Source organism: Mauremys mutica, chromosome 4 (genome assembly GCF_020497125.1).
Source record: "Mauremys mutica isolate MM-2020 ecotype Southern chromosome 4, ASM2049712v1, whole genome shotgun sequence".
Classification (NCBI taxonomy): Eukaryota; Metazoa; Chordata; order Testudines; family Geoemydidae; genus Mauremys; species Mauremys mutica.
Window position 1 is genome coordinate 49,432,549 of NC_059075.1, and position 21,366 is coordinate 49,453,914.

The 21,366-nt window shown below is 38.3% G+C and overlaps 1 protein-coding gene across 3 annotated transcripts in view; it reads left to right on the forward strand.

The window, feature by feature from the left end:
- HEATR5A (HEAT repeat containing 5A) overlaps positions 1-21,366 on the forward strand; it is a 131,917-nt gene that overhangs the window by 7,914 nt on the left and 102,637 nt on the right. For all 3 annotated transcript variants that reach the window (XM_045016018.1, XM_045016016.1, XM_045016017.1), the window contains 7 exons: positions 2,671-2,902; positions 4,430-4,641; positions 8,856-8,964; positions 9,531-9,680; positions 10,258-10,429; positions 15,133-15,293; positions 20,168-20,423. In XM_045016018.1, the coding sequence (XP_044871953.1) occupies positions 2,777-2,902; positions 4,430-4,641; positions 8,856-8,964; positions 9,531-9,680; positions 10,258-10,429; positions 15,133-15,293; positions 20,168-20,423 (1,186 nt within the window). In that variant the 5' untranslated portion in view covers positions 2,671-2,776. The remainder of the gene's footprint in view (positions 1-2,670; positions 2,903-4,429; positions 4,642-8,855; positions 8,965-9,530; positions 9,681-10,257; positions 10,430-15,132; positions 15,294-20,167; positions 20,424-21,366) is intronic.

Here is a 21,366-nt window from a genome sequence, read left to right on the forward strand (position 1 = left end):
AGGTTCAGAATAAGTGGATGGGTTGTGACAGGCACACTAGAGGTGTCTGTAGGAAGGGTGTCGTAGATACACTAAGGTGAGGGGAACCTGCTCACATTCAGCCAAAAAAAAAGTCTTGGAAAGCTTGCAGGATGTATTGTGTCAGGAGTTTTGATTACAAAACGAATACATTGGTGTCTGAAAAATGTGAAAAGTCTCCCATGCTATTTGCTTTAAAACAGCATTAATTCATTCATTTCAGTATTAGAATTATCCTTGGAGAGCAGGATTCTGGAAAGATCCACTCATCCTTATCTTTTGTGTCAGAGTCCACGATATTGTTCACAGATGCTTCAGAAAACCCTGAGTCATCTTTGCTAATTACCCTCTGTGTTGATTCATACTTCAGTTCCTCTTTCCTTTTATCATTAGCACATTAAACCAGTTTGAAGATTTTGAAATAATCTTATGAATTTGTAATACTTTTTATGTGTAGATGCATATTTCTTGTGTACGGGTTTATTTTTGTAAGTCCCATAAAGAAATCAAAGAGTGTATCCTTCTAGAATCATAGCTAGCATATTACTTTAGCTGTGGTTCCCACCACCACCCCCACCTAATTTTTTTTGTTTAAAAACTATTTAAAAGTTGAATACAACCTAAACAGAGAAAAGAGATTGTGTCATAAACTACTGTAGTGAAATTTATTAAATTTTAGGTGGAATACAAAGAAATAGTACATAGATCATTTGAATATTTTGTGTCAGTATTGTGACTTTTGGTAGGTGCCCTGAGATAGAAACCAGAAGTAATGGTCAGAACTTCTGACGTTAGGTTTTTGTTGTCGTTTTCCATAAGTAGGGCAGCATTTCTTGATCTTCATATGCACTGGATTTCATATTTTATTGCTGAGTAGTCGGGTTCTTGATATCCTTCATCCAAGCTGACTTGAAGTGGGAGAGACTGGATTTCCATTGCAGAGTAATGCTGCATTTGATAAGAAGTCTCAGATAGAAAAATCTACTTTTTTATTCCCTTGAAGAGAGATTTTTTTCAAAATACATTTTATTAATATATTTAATATATGAAAATAAGCTACTCTTTAGCTTAATTTTTTTTTGTATTTTTACAACTTTTTTATACATGGGATTCTTCTTTTGGGATGCCAGATTTTGCAAAGCAAAAGACGCTAGAAATTTTGAATTTGAGATCATTTTGGTTAGCAAAAAACTGTAGCTTGTAATCATCTATTAAGATGACTTGGAATTGACTGTGGTAGGTGATTTAGAAAAGCTTAGCTAGAAACATGCATTGGATGAGCATTAAGGAGATTGTGCAAAGACCGTGTTTAGTATTTCCACACTGTAACAAAGAAGAAACTTTGCCCAAATATGGAATGAAAAGTTTAATCCTCTAGCTCATGTAGGTTAGAGAAAAATGTAAAGTGAATAAAAATTAACTTATATGAATACTCTGCTTACAGAGTAAGAATGCTAGCAAGCTGTGAAAGTACATGTACATAAGCAATTTATATATATATAATTAGCCACTGACAGCCAAAAGAAATATTTAAATTTCTAGTGTAGTGCATTGTCAAGCTGCCTGGTATTTCAGGTATATTTTAAATGATAGTTCATTATAATAAATGATATATGACTAATTTCCTTAGGGAGTAAGAGGTGTGCAAAATGTGTTGAAGGTAATAAAGATAACCTGCCACTGTGCATATGACAAGCTGAGCACTAAATTATTTAGCACTGCTTTGTGCTACCCATTTGCTACTTTATGTATCATTTTACAATACAGTATTGCTGCTGCACAGAAAAAAAATGCATGTTCAGCAGTCTTAATGACCTCTGGAAAAGATAATTTGTTTTGGAGTTTAAGATATGACACTGGCTCAAGGAATATTTTTGTTTGTGATAGATACAAAATTTCTTACTAAATCATATATTTTTGCTTATAAAACCTATGTGACATTCCTGTAGGATAACAAGTATATATTTAGAATAGGTTTTTATTAAATTTGTTTTTAATTATGTTGTGGGCGGAGGGGTGTTAGACCCAAAATATAGTTTTTGAAGGACTGGTGCAGCAAAGAATCTTGATGCAATTTGTATTGAATTCATTTCTTATTAATTAACTTGTAAAAATAAATTGTAATATTAATTAACAGGAATTTAAAAAAAATCTCAAGTTTCTTTAAGAATAAAATTAAGTCCCTATATATTGTGGATAGATATATTAGTAGAGTAATGCACTAGGCCTTTATGTGAAATGGGGTTTATATACAGACAGGGCATAAATTAACATGACTTTTATCTGTTTTTATCCCATGATTTTTTAGTGCCTGATCAGTGAACTTTACTATAGATTACAAAATTTGTCAGCATTGGGCATGAATGACCATCATTTTTCTGTAGATGCTCAACAAGGAATTTCAAAATATAATTGTAGGTGAACAGATAGCTTTGTGAGCAAGCTTACCTGTACTATATCTGGCTTTAATCAGCATGTTATATTAGTACTATCAATCTCTCACTTCCATGAGCATAAATATCACCAAGTGCAGTCAAATAAAATATTTAATAATGTGTGTATCCATGTGCATTGGTTACTCTTTTACTCTGAAAATTAGTGTTAATATCAGTAAGCTAAGATTGAAAAGTGGTATGATTTCTCTTTTTTTAGGAGTTCAGTCTTCTGATTCAGTCACTCAAGATTGATGAGGACAACCCTATTAGCTACAGCTCTGGGTGTCTTAATCTGTAGTCTTTGAGGAGAAAGATTTCAAGGAATGGAGTTGGCTCACAGTTTACTGCTTAATGAAGAGGCATATAACCAGCTTGGTGAATTTCAGAAGGCAGAGTTCATTTTTGAATGGTTGAGATTTTTGGAAAAACTTTTACCAGTGACTAGCAGGGTAAGTATAATATAATTGGAAAGAAATAACATTCCTTAGAGATAACTATTTTTCTCCATATTCCTTACTCCTTATACTAGGTGTTTTATAGTTAGGGTTAATTTTAAAGATATACTTGGATGATGATAATATTTTAGTTCTTCTACATAGTGTTCTTACTGAATTTCAAGCAAACACAACTTTTTAAAAAATTGCTGAGAATTTATGTCCTCTTCTAGTAAAACAACTCTTTGAATCTGGTGAAAAAATATTTCACAAGATTTCATATTTTACAGGTTTGCTAAATAATTTTTTAGACAGCCTTATAGGTTTAAATGAGCAACCTTTTTGTATTCTTTGTATTTCTGTATATCTGTAGTGTTGTTTTTTTAATCAAAACAGTGTGAGAGCTGCTGCTTTTCTGTTTTATCTCCTGTACATACACAGAAAAAAAGTTGAGTTAAAAGTCTGTTTAGTGGCCATGTGATAGAATAAACACTACTGCTGCTACTGTTTAGGCAGTAGATCAGTGGTGGTAATCCTTGAGCTGGAGAGCCTCTTCATCAATAAAAGTAGTTGGAGAAATAACCACAATGTGGTGATGTGATTGTTGCTTCATGTCCTTGCATCAGAATGTCAGCACATCATTGCATAATTATTTTGTGGCTCTCTGTAGCTCCATCTAACTTATTTCCTCTGTGGTTCCCCTTTTCTTATTGAATGATGGAAGAGTTGGGGAGGGATTCTGCCAACTCTGGCTACTTGGCTCAGTATTGTCTTGTGTGTTTTAGCTGAGATGGGAATGCCCATATGATATATGCTTTGTTTGCTCTAAGACTAGGCTAAACACAAAGATCTCTGACAGAAACATAGGATACCTGAGAACTTTGTACTGGGTCCCAAATGCGGCATGTGGCTCCAAAGCCAAAAGGTATACACATCGCTGATCTAGCTTACTCGTAAATTGATTTAGATAATAGTCACTTAGGAACTGGGGTAACTATTTTGGGAAATTGTAAAGTGTTTTGACAGTTGCCAATTACAATTTCTCATGCTTTCAAAGAGAAAATACACAAATTGAGATTTCCTTTAACCTCAACATCGTAGTCTATAGAGGAAAATATTTTCATTAAATTCTGATATCTTTAATTACTCTTTTAGTATTTTTTCCCAGTGTACATTTTCAATAGTTGTTTTTCTGCAAAGGTGCATTGTTTGTGCGTTCTCTTATGAATTATCTTATCTTTTTAAAGAGAGATGGTGAATGACACACAACCAATAAGAAGAAATTACAGTTTTGTGTCAGAAGGATACAGCTGCGCTGATGCTGTTGGAAAATATTCCTGGGAATAATACTAGAGAAAAGTGTAGATGTAAGAATCTATAACTGGCTCACATATTTCAGACTGTCTTCCATTCAATGGAAAAGCCCAGGAAGAAAATTGACTTTATACATTGAGAATGTCAAACTCGCTGAAACAAAGCAATCTGGGGAGAAGTTAAAGATGATCATGCTTTAGTTTAACTGGTTACTAACTTTATTTCCAGGCTGACGTAAGGGAAAAACAGAAGAAACTGGCTGAACAACTAATATCTTTGTTAAATAGTTCACCAGGCCCTCCTACCCGAAGGCTCATAGCCAAGAACCTAGCTATACTTTATAGTATTGGAGACACTCTCTCTGTTTACCAGACAGTTGACAAATGCAATGAACTAATTAGGAGCAAAGATGATTCACCAAGTTATCTACCCACAAAACTGTAAGTAACAACCACCCCCAAACTAGTAATAAGAATAACTGTCTTTTTATATCGCATCTTGCTAACCTTCAAAGACTTCTGAGCATTAAAAATAAAGACTAAACTAACATGAACACTGAAAGCTAATTCAAATTACAATCCTGCATATCAGAAGCATAGCAGTTTTATTTTTGATGTTTCATATGCTGCCTTTAGGATGAATGGTGAATGACTTAGTTATTTTGTAACTTTTGATGTGCCACTTCAATGTGATTTCTATCTTTGCAATTCTTGGATAAAAATCTCAGCTCTACCTTCTACATACAGCCGTAGAAATAGACCATGAAGGCACAGTCAACTTGAAATATCTCACTTTTTTTCTCTTTTTTCAGAAGAAGCTTCTTGCTGTTCTCATAAACATGATTTCAGATTATTTAGGTTAGGCAAATAGAGAGAGCATTGTTAGGAACCTCAGAGGTACCAAACGAAGCTAGGCAATTGGACAACCTAACAGCAGATAAAATTCAGTGTAGACAAGCACACTGTTAATATGTGTAACAAGGAACAAGAGTTCTAAGTTAACTGTAGCCACAGCAACTAGACGCCTGTGGCTAGCCTGTGCCAGCTGACTTGAGCCGCAGGGCTGTTTCATTGCTGTGTAGACTTCCAGGCTTGTGCTGGAGCCGGAGCTCTGGGACCCTCCCACCTCGAAGGGTCATAGAGCCTGGACTTTGGCCCAAGCCCAGAAGTCTACACAGCACTGAAACCGCCTCTCAGCCTGAGCCCCGCGAGCCCAAGATGACCGGCAGGGACGGCTCCAGGCACCAGCACGCTAAGCGGGTGCTTGGGGCGGCAAGCCACTGGGGGCACTTTGCTGGTCGCCGCGAGGGCGGCAGGCAGGTTGCCTTCTGCGGCATGCCTGCGGAGGGTCCGCTGGTCCCGCGGCTTTGGCGGACCTCCTGCAGGCTACCGCTGAATCCGTGGGACCGGGGACCTCCCGCAGGCAAGCCGCCAAAGGCAGCCTGCCTGCCGTGCTTGGGGCGGCAAAATACCTAGAGCCGCCCCTGATGACCGGCACACGTCAGCCACAGATATATTACTGCTCTGTAGACATACCCTTAAAGAAAACACCCTGGGGCATATCTATGTGGGGACGCTCAGGAAAATTAATCTGAATTAACTGAAGGTGTGAATTTAAAATGCATTAACCCCAGCGAGGATACTCTACTACTGTAGAATCTACTTAATTGAGATGACCTGTTGTGCAACCTTACTAGTTATATGATTAAGTCCTCTGTAGAACTTTTAAGCTCCACAGGGTCCATAGTCATCAGGCCATAGGTATTTTCACATATATTGTGGCTACTCCTGAGCTAACGTATGTAACAAGGACTGAAGCCTTTGAGCTTCTGACCTTAGAAACACCTTTCCTTAAAAGCTCTACAGTGGCCCTTGGTTTCCTTGGACAATCCAGGGGTGTTCATTGAGAGAGACTGCATCTTGTATCTTAATGAAATGGTATTGTAGTCTCCAGTTAGCATCTCTCTTTATTATTAGCAGTTGGTGGTAATATGTTAATTCACTATGAACCCCATTACATAGGTGTTTCAGTTAAGACAAAAATAATATATTAATCTTAAACAAAACAATGAAATGCATTTTAAGTATACACAGTTGGCTGATTTGGAATGCGACAGTTTTAGGTTAGCATTTTCAAAGGGGCCTAAGGTAGTTGGGTGCCCAGTTCCACTTGAATTTCAATGGGAGCTGAGTGCCTAACTGCCTTAGGCGCCATTGAAAATTCTCACTTTATTTAGTAATGGCTGTATGTGGAGGGTTTTTGTTTTTTGTTTTTTTAGCACTTCACACTTACTTATAAAAAAGGATGATTGGCAATGTTGTGCTGCTCAGTTAATTGTTACAGATGCTTTAGGTGCTGTTTGTTTGCAGCTAGAATTGCAGTGTATTGAGCGTAGATTTTTAGATGACATCTCCAAGTACAAATTTTGGGGAGGAATTTGAGAGGGAAGTCTTAAAACTTACTGAAATGGAGGGGAAGTTACGTTAAAGGGACAAAAAACAGCACAGAATGAGAAGAAAATACCTATTAAGCATTCTAAATATGATAGATTATATACTGTAAATTTACAGTTATTTGGAAGGTAACAGCTTTTTACTATTGCTTGCAGTGTAACAGTTTAAGAAAGATTTTCACAATAAGATTGTCATGAGAAGTTGGTACTGCCTGGACTTGAGTATCAAATATAGAAAAGAAATGCCTGCAATTAGGAGAGGGAAGCAGCCCTACACTGGAGGCAGGCAAAGGAGCTTTATGTATTCTTTACTCATGGCTCTTCCGGGTTGTTGCATTTGTGCACAAGAGGAGCTAGTATTTTTATTGAATATATTCCACTGAGAAATTCTGCTAATAGCAGTGAATTAGTAGGCAACACATTGCTAGAAACTTTTGATTCCTAGGGGCAGGGAGGGTGCAAGGATGTTTCGCGCCCTAGGCGAAACTTCCACCTTGCCCCCCTCCCCGAGCCCTGTAGCAGCGCTCTGCCACCCCCCCTGCCCTGAGGGGCCCCCCCGCAGCAGCTCCCCCCCTCTGCCCTGTGGCGCCCCCCCTCCCGCAGCAGCTCCCCACTCCAGCTCACCTTTGCTCTGCCTCCTCCCCGAGCACGCTGTCGCCGCTCCACTTCTCCCGCCTCCCAAGCTTGCAGCACCAATCAGCTGTTTGGCGCCACAAGCCTGGGAGGGAGAGAAGCAGAGCAGGGCGGTGTGCTCAGGGGAGGAGGTGGAGCAGAGGTGATTTGGAGCAGGGAGTTCCCCTGTGTGTTGCCCTCCCCCTTACTTGCTGCAGGCAGCCCTCCCTGCACCCCCCTGCCCCAGCTCCCTCTGCCTAAATGCCGACAACGACCGGGGCAGCCAAAGATCTGGCTGCCGCGGTCGCCGCCAAAGGACCTGAAATGCCGCCTCCCCCCAAATGCTAGCGCCCTAGGCGACCGCCTAGGTCGCCTAATGGGTTGCACAGGCCCTGCCTAGGGGCCCATTCACATAACTTGTATTTATGTTAGTGATAGGATAGTAAAATTACTTGTGTGAGTAAAGATGGCAAATGAGGCTATTAAATTAAGACTTAGTTTTTAGTGAAATTTTTGTTAACTTCCTCCCTACAATTAAAATTTGAAGGGTATAGGTTTGGTCTTTCTTGACATTAGACTAATTAGAATAGGTTCTGGGATCCATCAAACAAGCATTCATACTGGATGACATTACCACTGTACTTTTTATGCCCAGCAAAAGCATGAACAATATTTAAACCCAATCTGTCAGTTTGTAAATTGCTCTAATAAGTTAATCAAGCAATAATGAAGTGGCCTTTGAAGAACCAAAGATGAGAAATGGGAATTTTTCTTACTGTATTTTTGTCGTTAGGGAATAACTGTTAATCTTAGTTTAAATGAGTTATTCTGAGAATATTTTAACTCCCATATTGCTGAACTTTGTGTTTCCCAATTTAATGGAAGTGTAATATTAGTTGAATGGATATTTTTGAGAATGTGCAATAATAATACATATTCAGTGGGGCTGGTTGAATAGCAAGACAAATGTGTAAAATATACTGTTTGATTAATTTTGCTGATATTCATTAAAATTATTTGACTAATTATAAACCAGTCAATACCCCGAAAAAGTTTTAATTAAGAAATCATTGTAAGGAAAAACCCACTACTTACTGAAGAATATATTTTTTTAATACTGTATACGAATATTCAGTGCTTAACAATTTTTGCGTTTGCTAACTGGAGTGCTTGAAAGAATACAGTATATCAAGTCCACTTATTGCACCCTGAAATAAGTACTAATTTTGGAGCGTGTTTTTTGCGGGGGAAGAGGTAGTGTGTTCATATTTTCTTTTTTTTTTTTTTTTTTTGTTCCTTCATCAAATACTGGAGTAGTTTAGTACTTTGAATTCTGGTACTTAAGTATTTAATACCTTTGGTGCAAGTGTGTACCACACTTTTCAAAGACCCATTTTTTCTCTGATGTTTTTCACTAATTCATTTGTATTCTGGGAAGTTGTAACACCCAATTGATATTCTATATTATTAAAATTTTTTAGACTTGAATTTAAAAAAAAAATTGAAATAGATCAGCTGATTTCTTCAGTCCTTCAGCCTCTCCTCTGTTGTTGCATTCATCTTAACAAGTTTGGATCTGCTTTGTTTTAGTGCTGCAGTGGTATGCTTGGGATATTTGTACAAAAAACTGGGGAGAATCTTGGGAAACAGCTTTACTGATACTGTAGGAAATGTGCTTAAAGCAATGAAGAATGCAGAGGTAAGGAACCACAAGTTTAAAAGATGTTTGCAGGTAAAATTAATAGACTGTGTTTACTCTTAGTAGTGTGAAGAACAATGAATGGGACAAGGTGACTGGTATAAATAAATCATGAAGTTGCTGTAAATCATAATGCCATATAGAAGCACCATCTCCAAATCCAAAAGAATTGTTAGAGAATTTAACTGTAATATATCAATTGAGAGGGATGAATCACAATTATTGACAGTCCCCTTCATGAATGATCTTGATAAAATACAGTTTTGTATCATTCATAAAACAGCTACTCAATGACACTTTTTATTCCAAAGCTCACTTTATAAAACTATCTTGAATTTTAATATGTATGTTAATCCTTTCCAGTAGAATTTAGAAGAATCGTTCTTTTCTTTTGGTTACAAAGGTGTAGAACAAATTACCTGCTTTAATTCACCTTAACATGAGTAGAGCTCTAAAAATAAAAGTACCAATATATTACAAACATGTTTAAATAATCTGCATTTTCTTTTTTAGGGTTGTTAGTGTTGTAAAATAATATTTACATTTTCTTCCTTTTGTTTTATCAGTCTCAAGGTCGTTATGAGATCATGCTTAGCTTGCAAAATATATTGAATGGCTTAGGAGCTGCTGCTACCCCATGTCACAGAGATATTTACAAAGCTGCTCGATCATGCTTAACAGATCGCTCTATGGCAGTTCGCTGTGCTGCTGCTAAGGTAAAGTGGCCCATTAACTAACTGTTTTTAGTAATTAATCTTCTTAAATATAACTGTTTAAATAGATCATAAAGAAAAAATAATTTTGATGCCTAAAAACACAGTAAAGGTTTGCTTATAATATGCATAATTTTTAATTGGTAAATGTAAATCTATTCTAAAATTGTGTTCCTAGCAAACAAAAAAATGCCCCCCAAAAAGTAACTCTGGAATTTTAGCACCTAACAACAATATTGGCACCTAATTTTGTTTTCTATGTGTCTGAAGTTATCCCAGGTAAGGTTATTACTTCCAAATGTGATTTAAGATGTTATCATATGTCTCACACAAACTGTTACACCCAGAACAATGAGTAAGTTTAGATTACTTACATTATCTGCTCAGACATTGTCCTGGCAGTAAATATTCAGATCTCTTTGATGTCAAGGACTGTACGTATTTTTATGAAATCCTCTTATCTTCTATGTATTATCTTGCAAGCTAAAATTTGTATCAAATGCCTAAATGCTTTTACACAATATCAGAATATTTATGGTGAATATATTTTTCTCTCCCTCCTCCACCCGTTTTTGTCTAGTGTCTCCTTGAACTTCAGAAGGAGGCAGTTTTTATGTGGAGCACAGATCTGGATAGCGTTGCAACCCTATGTTTTAAATCATTTGATGGTTCCAATTACGATGTGCGGCTAGCAGTTTCAAAGCTTTTAGGCACAGTGTTGGCTAGAGCTGTGACATGTAAACAGGCAACAGGTAAATCATCTGTTTTGTTTTTCAGTAAGAATTTAGCAAACCTATCTTAGTTCTAAAAGTCATATATAATCCATAAATAAAGGCTTATATCAAAATGCAAACACCAGATACTTTGTTTAAACAAACTATTCATACCACTCTTTTTTGCTGCATTTTACAGCATTTTATAATGGTTATGTATCCCTGTGTGTTTAGTTGGATCATCTACTTTTGTGTTTAAAAAAACCCCCACATTTGGGGAAAAATGTACTTGGAAATACTACCGCAGGGGTCGGCAACCTACGGCACGTGTGCCAAACACGGCACACAAGCCGATTTTGAGTGGCACACTGCTGCCTGCTGCAGTCCCAGCACCCAGCCCCACTCAGTCCCCCCACCCACTGCTCTCCCCTGCGGGGGCAGGAGGCAGAAGCTTGGTCCTGTGGCAGTCAAGCTTCCCCCCTCCCCCGCTTCTTCCCCCAGCGTGCTGCTTTCCTGCCCCTCCTTCCCTGCGCCATTCAGCTGATGGCCCTTGTGAGGGGGAGGGGGAAGAGTGGCAGTGTGCTCGCTCCTTAGAGGAGGCAGAGAAGAGGTAGGGATGGGGTCTTGGGGAAGGGGGTGGAACAGGGCATATCCCTTGTGGCTCAGGGCAGCCGAGCCGAGCACCCCAGCCCTCTCCCCTGACCCCTGAACCCCCACACACACACCAAGCCTTCTGCCCTGCATCCCCACAGCCCCCATCCCTCTGTCCTGACCCCTGAAACCCCCTCCAGCCCTCTGCCCTGACCCCCCTCCCAGGTCTGGGGTCTCTGCTGTTGGCCCCTTGCCAGCCGGCGTCCCGGCCGCAGGCCCCGCTCAGCCCACTGCCGGCCTAGGTGAACAGAACCCCAGACTGGCAGCGAGCTGAGCAGGCTGGCAGCATAAGATCAGCATTTTAATTTAATTTCAAATGAAGCTTCTTAAACATTTTGAAAACCTTGTTTACTTTACATACAACAATAGTTTAGTTACATAATATAGACTTATAGAAAGAGACCTTATAAAAACGTTAAAATGTATTACTGGCACGCGAAACCTTAAATTAGAGTGAATAAATGAAGACTCGGCACACCTCTTCTGAAAGGTTGCCGACCCCTGTACTACCGTATATACTCGTTCATAGGCCGAATATTTTTGGTAAAAAAGTGACGCATCAAAGAGCGGGGGTTGGCTTATAAATGGGTCTACACCAAATGTTGGTGATTTTAAATTCTGTGGAATCATTGAATTGAATATCTAATACATTGTCATTTTGTTTACCTGGAGCATCTGCAGGCATGGAGCCCTTCAGCTCCCTGTGTCTGCGGTTCGCTGTTCCCAGCCAAAGGGAGCTGCGGGAAGTGGCACACCATTGGCTGGGAATGTCAAAGCACGGACACTGGTTGCTGAGGGGCTCCATGCCTGCAGATGCTCCAAGTAAACAAAACGTCCCAACCCACCAGCGGCTTACCCTGACGGGCCCGGAGCGAAAGTGTGCCAACCCCTGAAATATAAGGTCATACAGTTTTTGCTATTTTTACCTAACCATCTTGGGGGGTCAGCTTATAAACGAATGGGCTAATGAACGAGTATATACGAGTTCCATAGGCATATCTACTCCTCAGAGTGTGAAGGGATTTTCAGCTACGTGAAGGTGGAACGTGGCTTTGTAAGGGCACAAAGCCTCAGGATCTGTGGGGCAGTCTGGTTATATAACCCCATAGATTTTGAGGACTCAATTCAGAGTGCCTGTCCTCAGGGCCGGTGCAAGGACGTTTCGCGCCCTAGGCGAAACTTCCACCTTGCGCCCCCCCAACCCCACCCCCTGTGGCAGCTAACCGAGCCCGCCACCCCCCCGCCCAGGGAGCCCCCCCCTGCAGCAGCTACCCCCCTGCGGCAGCTAACCCCACCTGGGGAGCCCGCCCCAGCTCACCTCGGCTCCGCCTCCTCCGCTGAGCACGCCAGCGTCACTCTAATTCTCCTCCCCTCCCAGGCTTGCGGCGCCGACTGGAGGAGTCTTAGAGCGGGGGCTGTGTGCTCAGCGGAGGAGGCAGAGTGGAGGTGATTTGGGGCGGGGAGCGGTTCCCCTGTGGGCCCCCCCCCGTTACTGTGGGCGGCCCTCCCCCCGCCCCCTCGCCCCAGCTTACCTCCTCGCCTGAGCGGGCTTTTAGGCGCCCCCAACCACTAGGTGCCTAGTTTGCGGCAGGCCCTGTCTGTCCTTCAAACTCATTAGTAGCATGTTCCTCATATACAAGCTGCACTGACAATGACAAGTGGCAACAACTGCATGTTCAACCTTTTTTGCTTCTCGAATGGTAGAAATTCTAGAGAGTTACTGCTCCTCTGTGTAGTGTTTAACATCGGATTGATTTTTTTCATTGGTTTGCCAGGGCAAACATTGCCTAGAATGGCTTGTTGCTGTATCTTTTCCTTTTCAGCTAGCCATGCCACCTGAAATCAAACATAGTCCCAACTGTGTAGTTGACTGAGTCTTAGTCACAGAGAACTCCCAGCTGTGTTCATGCGGAGAACCTCTTGCCCTCTGAGGAACGGTTAGGGATCACAGATGTCTTCCCTCTTTCTCCTCCCTCTCCCCCCAGTCCTTCAGTTTTACCAGTTAGATATGGCAGTGCAGCTGAGGAGCACTTTTATTGGGAAGCGTGTCCATAGTATGTAAGCTAAAGCAAGTCATTATGGTTTTCATTGTTGCCCAGCCCATTAAATTATATGTAACAATAATTGAATTAAAATGTTTTGAACAAAAAAAATTTTTCTTGACTTTTGAGGAATTTTAAATAGAGATGATATAAATGGAACCTGAAATTTTTTAGAGAGCCTGTATCTGTTTCAACTGAGTATGGTGCAAGCTGATTGTTGAATTGGTTCACTTAAGAGGCAGTGTCAGTAGCTTCAGTGTTTTCAACCCAGATTCCAAATGCAGGATTCTGTAATCTGTTCACTGAGCCACATATGATGTTAAGTAATATTCCTATAATAAAGCATCCCCACAGTTAAAGCTTTATTAGTTTATTCCAACAAATCCACATTTAAATCCTCAGAATCTTTCCAGATGGAAGGTCTATGGGGAAAAGGTGATAAAATTTATAGCTGGTATAGTATACAAGCAAACTAATCATCAGTCCCATCAGTTCAAGAGGTAGTTGTAATAGATCCTCATTCAGTTCTTCATGGTGTTCTGTGTTTGCCTTTGCATCCATCATGTTGTTGTTTTTGATTGTTGTTGATGTATTATGTTAGAAGAATGAAATATTTAAATTTATCCTATACTCACTGAATGTAACAGGATAGAGCGCTGAATACATGATCCCACACTCTGACCTACACTCTTGACTTCACAAAAGGCCTAAGTGTCATGAATTAGGGTAGGAGAGAGTAGCCAGGGAAATTATGATTTTAATTAAGACTAAATTAGAAGCTTTCAGTATTTTGGAACTGTGTGTTTTTATATATTCACTTTCCCTTCTCAACAAGCTTATTTATGGGATTATTTGACTGCTAAATATCATGTTAGAGAGAACAACTGAGTTAAAGAAAGCTGCCATATTTTTTCAGTTTCAAAAAAATTAATGTCTTTTGTAATAGATATTATCTGTAGAATGAGTACCTTTGCCTTATTTTCTTCTTTACCCCTTATGAACAGTGTGGTCATAATTACCTAATCTTAGCACTTTAGCGATGGGTGCCTGAGAAAGATAGGTAGATCTTTTGTCAGAAATGTCAGGGTTAGTCACCTATTCTCTTCCCTGTTACTGTTTTCATTTTTCAGTTCAATATTATCTTAAGACACTTAATGCCCTAAAATTCTTATCAAGTATACGAGAGAGAGAATGAATTTTTGTGCTCTTGGCTTTACCATCTGTTTTGTTATGAAATTAAATAGCACAGTTCATCTCTCTCTCTCTCAGGAGGCCTGCTGTTTGACTTTTAGCATTAAATTTTTCTTTTGAATGAATATGAGAATTCTTCTAATGGAAGGAAAGTTGTAGGAGAAATGTTAGATGGCTGCTCTTGCAGTGTGGAACCGCCTAGAATCATAGAATATCAGGGTTGGAAGGGACCTCAGGAGGTCATCTAGTCCAACCCCCTGCTCAAAGCAGGACCAATCCCTCCTACATGTACTGTAAGCCTTCATAGAAACCCACCCCACTCAACCCCAGATCAGCCAACACTTGGATTATTAGGCTTGTTGCTTTGATATACGTTGCCACATGTCGGTGAGCACCAGTGGGCTAGGTGCGTCAGCAGAGCAAAGGAAACAGTGATTCAGACGTACGCTTCCTAAGGCCCCCTCTTTGAAGTCCTAGCTGACTTGTGTTTTGCATGTATGCCTCAAAGTGTATCTTTAATAAAATCAGACACAGAATATAAATGTATTTAATAATTCCCACCATCAGTAGTGATCTGTAGTGACAAATTTAAGGTAAGGTGATTTTGTTGTTTGCAGACCCTGATGGCAGTACTTCCATGTATTTCTAGATCATATTAATCAAAAGGACTCTGAATCCGCAGAGCTTTGATTCTGGTTCTGTTATGAAATTTTGCTTTCAATATTTGGATTTACTAATGTATTTGGGAAAGATTAATTGGTATTCATCACAATTTTTTTAAAGATGCAAAGAAGTTAAAACTTCCCTTTACAGAGGGTTTGTTTGTTTGTTTATTTTTTAAAATACATTTATGTTTAGCATCCGCCCGGCAAAATGTTCGCAAAATTTCTCTGGATGAAGCCATGGAACTACTAGGAACAGGCTTTCTGCGTGGGAGTTCTGGATTTCTTCGAGCCAGTGGTGATATACTGAAAGGAATCAGTTCAGTCAGCAGAGATATTAGAGTTGGAGTTACTCAGGTTTGCATTATATTATATTTTATTTTTCTAATATTGCTGTGCTTATTTTTAAAAAGCTGTTAGTTTTGTTTTGTGTACTTATTTACTGTTTGTGACAATAAGTATGAAATAAGATTTTAGTGTACCATAGTATGATCCATATCTTGAATTATACTGAAATTAATAGTACACAACAAAAATTACATGAATGTTGATGACTCATCTCCTAAGGGATCTCTGTGTTTTAGTTGAATTCCAAATATAACCTTCTATTTACTATTTTTTGGAAATTGTTAGGAGTAAATTTGTATGTGTTAACGCTACAAATAATATAACTTACTGAGTGTTTTGGAGTTCTTTCCTCTAAGTATAATTTTTACATTTAAAATTTGAGGAATACATTATTTTATGTTATTGTGGCTTTTTTGTTGTTGTTGTTGTTAAGAATTTTAAATTGGAATCTGTCTCCTGATGTATAGTGAAATATGCATTTTCATAGTGCTAGTATTAGGGAACATTCAGAATGTTCTCTTGCTTTCTCTATTAATTTGGCTCATACTCAAGTTGAAAAAGTGGTTCTGCTCTGAGAAGTGATTGTAAGAAAGGCAGCATCTTACTCATGACATCTGACCGTTGTAGGTGTACAGGGCCATTGCTGTTTGCTATGGTAACAAAAATAAGATTTTACTTCTAGCCCTGCAGCTCTAGTGCTGCTTAGAGGACGTGAACTGGGTTCTATTCTTTCTTGTGCATCATAAACAGAATTATTTTTCACACAACTATATTTAGTGGTCCTTAATCAAGCAATACTCCCATTCCCTTCAATAAGAGTTTATTGGCACTTTCTTCTTGGTGCAGTCATTTGCCTGTTATGAACAGTGGGGTCATAATTACCTGATCTTAGCACTTTAGTGATGTGTGCCTGAGAGATAGGTAGAGGTTTGTCAGGTGTTAGTCACCTGTTGCTTTCCCTGTTGCTGTTTTCATTTTTCAGTCAATATTCGATCAGTTATTCCCACTAACTGCTGCTAAGAATGTCCTGAGGAATCTGAAAGACTACACTCTTTCCAGGCTTCCTACCTTTCTGAAGGGAGGGCCTTGGATAGATGAGTCCATTTTCTATTCCCATCATCTCAAAGACAGGACCTTTTTAATCTTGTGTCACCTCCACTATGGGGGGGACAGTTCAAAACATTGGCAGCTGTACTACCTCTGTCAGATCTCCTGTCTGAGGGTCATATAAAGGGGTTAATAAGCTATACGTTGTATTTTGATGGCCAGGTTGTGGAGTTGGGTTGTGGATTTAATACCTGCACACACATCTCATACATCACCCTTAGACCATATCAGTTAAGAGGAGATCCTTGGAAATTACGGGATCTTTGGTAACCCTTAAACTCATGAGAAATAAGGGGGGTGGGGTGGAAGTAGAATTCAGGGAGAAGTTGATCCCTATTTATTGTTTTTGTTACATGGCTCCGTGATGATTTACAGAGACATCAGCAAGAGGGATGGTGCTTCTGATGGTAAATAGAAGATTCAGGAGCCAGAGCATAAGGCGCACTATGTTAAAAGTAATTTTTTCAGATAATGACAAGATTAGCTTATTGCACTAAAACTTCTTGAAAAAGCTTTTAAATTTAAAGTCTAGCACACTTTTTTAAAATGTGAAAGTAGTGAATCAAGACTAAGGTCTGGTCTACTCACAGACTAGTATAGTTAAAGCTGTACAATATCTTTGTGAAGATAAAACCTAAGTAATTCTGTATAAAAAAGTGCTCATAAATTATGAAGTTGTAGAATACTTGCATTTTACAATGTGTAATAATAAAAGTATAGATTATAAACTATTGAACATTGGAGCACTTCAGGGATAACTCTTAAAATACTGGAAACTGTTTTGTATTCAAGAATATTTAGTATTTTTAGAGCACAAAGCAGTTTTTTGTATACACACAATAAACTGTACTTTGACTTGCCAAGTAAATGTTCCTGATAAATACAGACCTCCTTACAAATTCAACACAATATGTTTGCTAAGTGAGTTGAGTTCATCATATATAATTTACAGTTTGAGGAGAGGTTGGAATACCTTGGGATGAATTTTGAGGGCTATTAAAGTTATTGTCTGACAGTGCTGCAATGTGTATTTATATATTTGTCAACAATAATTTAGGAAAATTGTCAGTCATCTTACTACCACACTGCCACTCCATGTTATCTTAATCCTACAGTTCCCATATCTGTTCTTGTTGTCATAAAATATATATTCTATTTTTGCCACAGTCCAGTGAAAACTTTCCTTAAGTTGTGGCATTCCGACTACACTATTGTTTTTTTTATCCTTCCCTTAAAGTCTGTCCCCATCTCTAACTTAATCTCTACTAATACCCATGAAAAACTTTTAAGTAGTTTCATTTGACCTTCATGTTTTTTAGACATCTGGCATATGTATTGAAGCTATTTATAATATTGTCTTGCCTTTCTAAAATTATGAGGAAAATTCGTCTTTACATTTAAATGTGACTGTTTTGTTTTACTAAACATAGTGCTTTTGAATGCCTCAAGGAATATATTTTTGATTGGCTGTGCAGCACTTACTACAAATTGAGTTGTGTGGCCAAAGTCCTAGACATTAAGTATATTCAGTACAAAGTCCCTAGTCTTTAGTATTTGTACTACAATAGCACTAAGATCAAATTGGGATCAGGGCCCCGTAATACTCAGTGCCGTACAAACATAAAATAAGACAGTTCCTGCCTGAAAGAGCTTGAAGTTGAGAACTGATGTTATAAATGCATGGTGCAGATGTTTATTAAACACAGGTAGTATTTTTTTTTCTCCTGACACCCAAATTTCAAGAGCCATATTTCAGTACCATTAAATAAGCCTCTAAATTTGTGCCCAAAATTATACCAAAAAGTTTGTGTGCAAATTTTTGCAAGCCCAGGCTTGTATTTTTATGTGCAAACAGAATGTAGACACGTGTGTGAGCATGTTTTGCATATGGATCTTTGTGTCCTTTGTTTAAAAATGTAACCCTGAAGATTTTAAATAGCTCTTTTTAAATGTAAAAAGAACTTTAACAATTGAGACTTCACATCCAACATAGATTTAAGAAAACATTTGTGTTTTGTGGTTATCTAGAGGGTTATAACTCATCCTGAACATTTCAAAGAAATTCTCTTGAACATGCACATCTGAATGATTCTGTTCAATCCCCATTACCAAAAAAACTTTAAGAATAGATGCCCATACTCCAGTTTACTATAACTGCTGTACAGTAGATATTGAAACAATTTTAAATCATGATGATAAATTATCTGATATTTAGAATTAAAAGGTTAGGAGCTATGGTTTAGTGGTTAGTATGTGGGATTAGGAATAGGGAGATGTGTTCTAATCCCAGTGGTGGTATTGATATACATACTAACAATTTATGAAAATGAAATTGTTGACTGTGCACATTTTTTTTACATTCAAAAGGAAAGGAAATATAGCAGATTTAAGTGAAAGTAGGTTGTTACAGTAAATATAGAAATTGTTTTCAATTCATCCCATTTGCCCCATCTTTCCTCAAATAGTCCAGTTCTTATAATAATACAGACAGTTAATTGCTCCCTTTATCTTAATTTGTTCTGGTTAACCATGTTTCTGTAGTTGGTGTTTGTTTTTGCAAACATTCTGATGAAGTTGATTTCATCTGCCATTGTTTTACTATGAGACCTTGGACAAGTTCATTTAGCTGCCCTATTCCTCAGTTTTCCCATCTGTAAAATGGAGATAATAAAATGGTGTGTTGTGAGGCTTAATTAGTATCTGCCAAGTGCTTTTAGATTGGAGGAAGAAAAGCAATATAGAAGTACAAACTAATATACTCTTTAGTTAGAGTTTTTCTTCTCTGAATCCTCAGGTAAAATGATGAGAAACCTGCATACTGACAAACTATAGTACTTAACAAATTACAGCATAGAAAGGAAGTTGTTATAATGAGACATGAGGCAAAATATGCATGGGTTATTGCTATTTTATAATTAATGCTATTAATTGCAAACTCTTGTTGTTGAATTTCATTCATATATACTCACATTTTTATGTGCTCACTTTTCATGGTGATGGCAAATATGTGCATATAAAACATACACTTGTTAAGCATTGTAAAGAACTATATTATGCAGCAAGATAAATGATCTTGTGGTGATTAGATTTGAAAAGTGGCTCTGCATTCTTTCTTTTGGTTGTTTGCGACATCTGTAGCCTTTGTATGGGTCCTCTGTTGCAAGACAAAAAACTAAAATTCATTAAAATGAAGAGCTTTGCCTGGTGGTTGCAAATATTCCCTAAATCTAGGCCAGCAGAAACAAAATTCTCTTAGGGATATGGGTTATAGTTTTGTAACACTGTGGTTCTTAAAATGCATTCATACATTAAATTTGGGCTTCATGTGCAGAATGTTAAATAGCTGGAAGCTGTTGTTCAGAGAGGTCAAACACAATGTTTTACATAACAAGTGCCTGTTCAGGGTAAACTGGCACTTCTCACACACTGAAATGAAATAAAATAGACAAGCATCTTGAATTAACTTGCTGTTAGACCAGACTCAGTGCTGCTGGTACAGTGTTAATTGAAAGTAATTTTTAAACACTATTGCCTAAATTGACAGATAAAATAACCTACATCAGAAAGGCAAAAGAACTTCCTACTAAATTAAAACTGAGAACATATACAAAATTGTCCTATAAAGGAGATTAAATGTGATTTCTGTAGAGAATGTGGTATCCCTGTTTTTGATATAGTGCAGGGCGATATTAAGCATTTACATGGATCTGTAAATGTAAATGGCAATTTTCTAGATGACTTTATTCTAAATATTACTTTCTTCAAATCTTTTTCAGGCATATGTGGTATTTGTCTCCACATTAGGAGGACAGTGGCTTGAAAGGAATTTCTCTGCCTTACTTTCCCATATTTTAGATCTAGTGTCTCAGTCTCACCCTAAAGCTATTCAGACTCAGATGGATGCTATCTGCTGTCGCCGTTGTATTTCATTTATCCTTCGAGCTACAGTAGGAGGTCTTCTTGGAGAAAAAGCTCAAATTGCAGCTGCCAAAGAGATTTGTCAAGCCATCTGGAGGCTGAAGAAAGTTGTGGGTATGGGACTAACAAGATTATCTGTTTGTGAGGGAGGTTTGCTTTTTAAACCAATGCTAAAATGATTGTTTGCCTACCCTAATCCTAAAGATTCTGCAGAAATAGAACTTCTACTTCTGGTATATTACCATAATAATGTAGAGAAACGTTTTTGTTTGTTGGGTTTTTTTCCCCCCCCAGGTAGTTTTATTGATTAAAAATAAAACAAAAAACTTCTTAAACTTGTCACATAGCAGAATGACTTTTAACAGTAAAACACAGAAAACAGAAAAGATCAAATAAATTTTAAACTGTAATTGATACAAATGGGGCCAGATTCTCTTTTCCTGCTCTAGCTATTTTATACTACTCAGGTAGTCCAAAATGGCAGAACCTGGCCCAACTAGCCATCTGCAAATTCCCTGGGCGTAAGGGAGATTTTAAATGGTGTAACATCTGTGCCTGGTTCCTATGCCAATTACTTCAACAGCATTGGGGGTGTGGTGAGGGGACTAGAGCATGCCTTTGCAATGCCAATTCTCAACTCGTGTATAGTCCTATATCTTACTGCTGGTTAAATCTGTAGTGTCCTAAAATAAAATTTAGTTGACTAACTCTAAATTTTGCTGTGTATGTGCTCCTAGCTTTACTGCCTTATAGGCTTAACTGTCTTGCACATCTCTTACTTTTTTAAAAGTGCCATATAGTGAAGGTAATCAAACCTGGCACCCATCCCATGTCAAAATATGGCCCGTTCCAATCCTGTGGATTTAGTTGAAAATAGAATGGTTCTTGGTTGCTACCATTCATTGTCACCTGCTAAATTGACAATGTGGTGTTTTTTATGATTGTTTTCTACTCTTCCCACCCACTGCTTACCCTTGAACTAAATAATGTCCTTTTCTGTGGCAACTTGATTGAGGTATGGAAAGTCTCAGCTAAGTCCCATTGGAAATCCTAAATC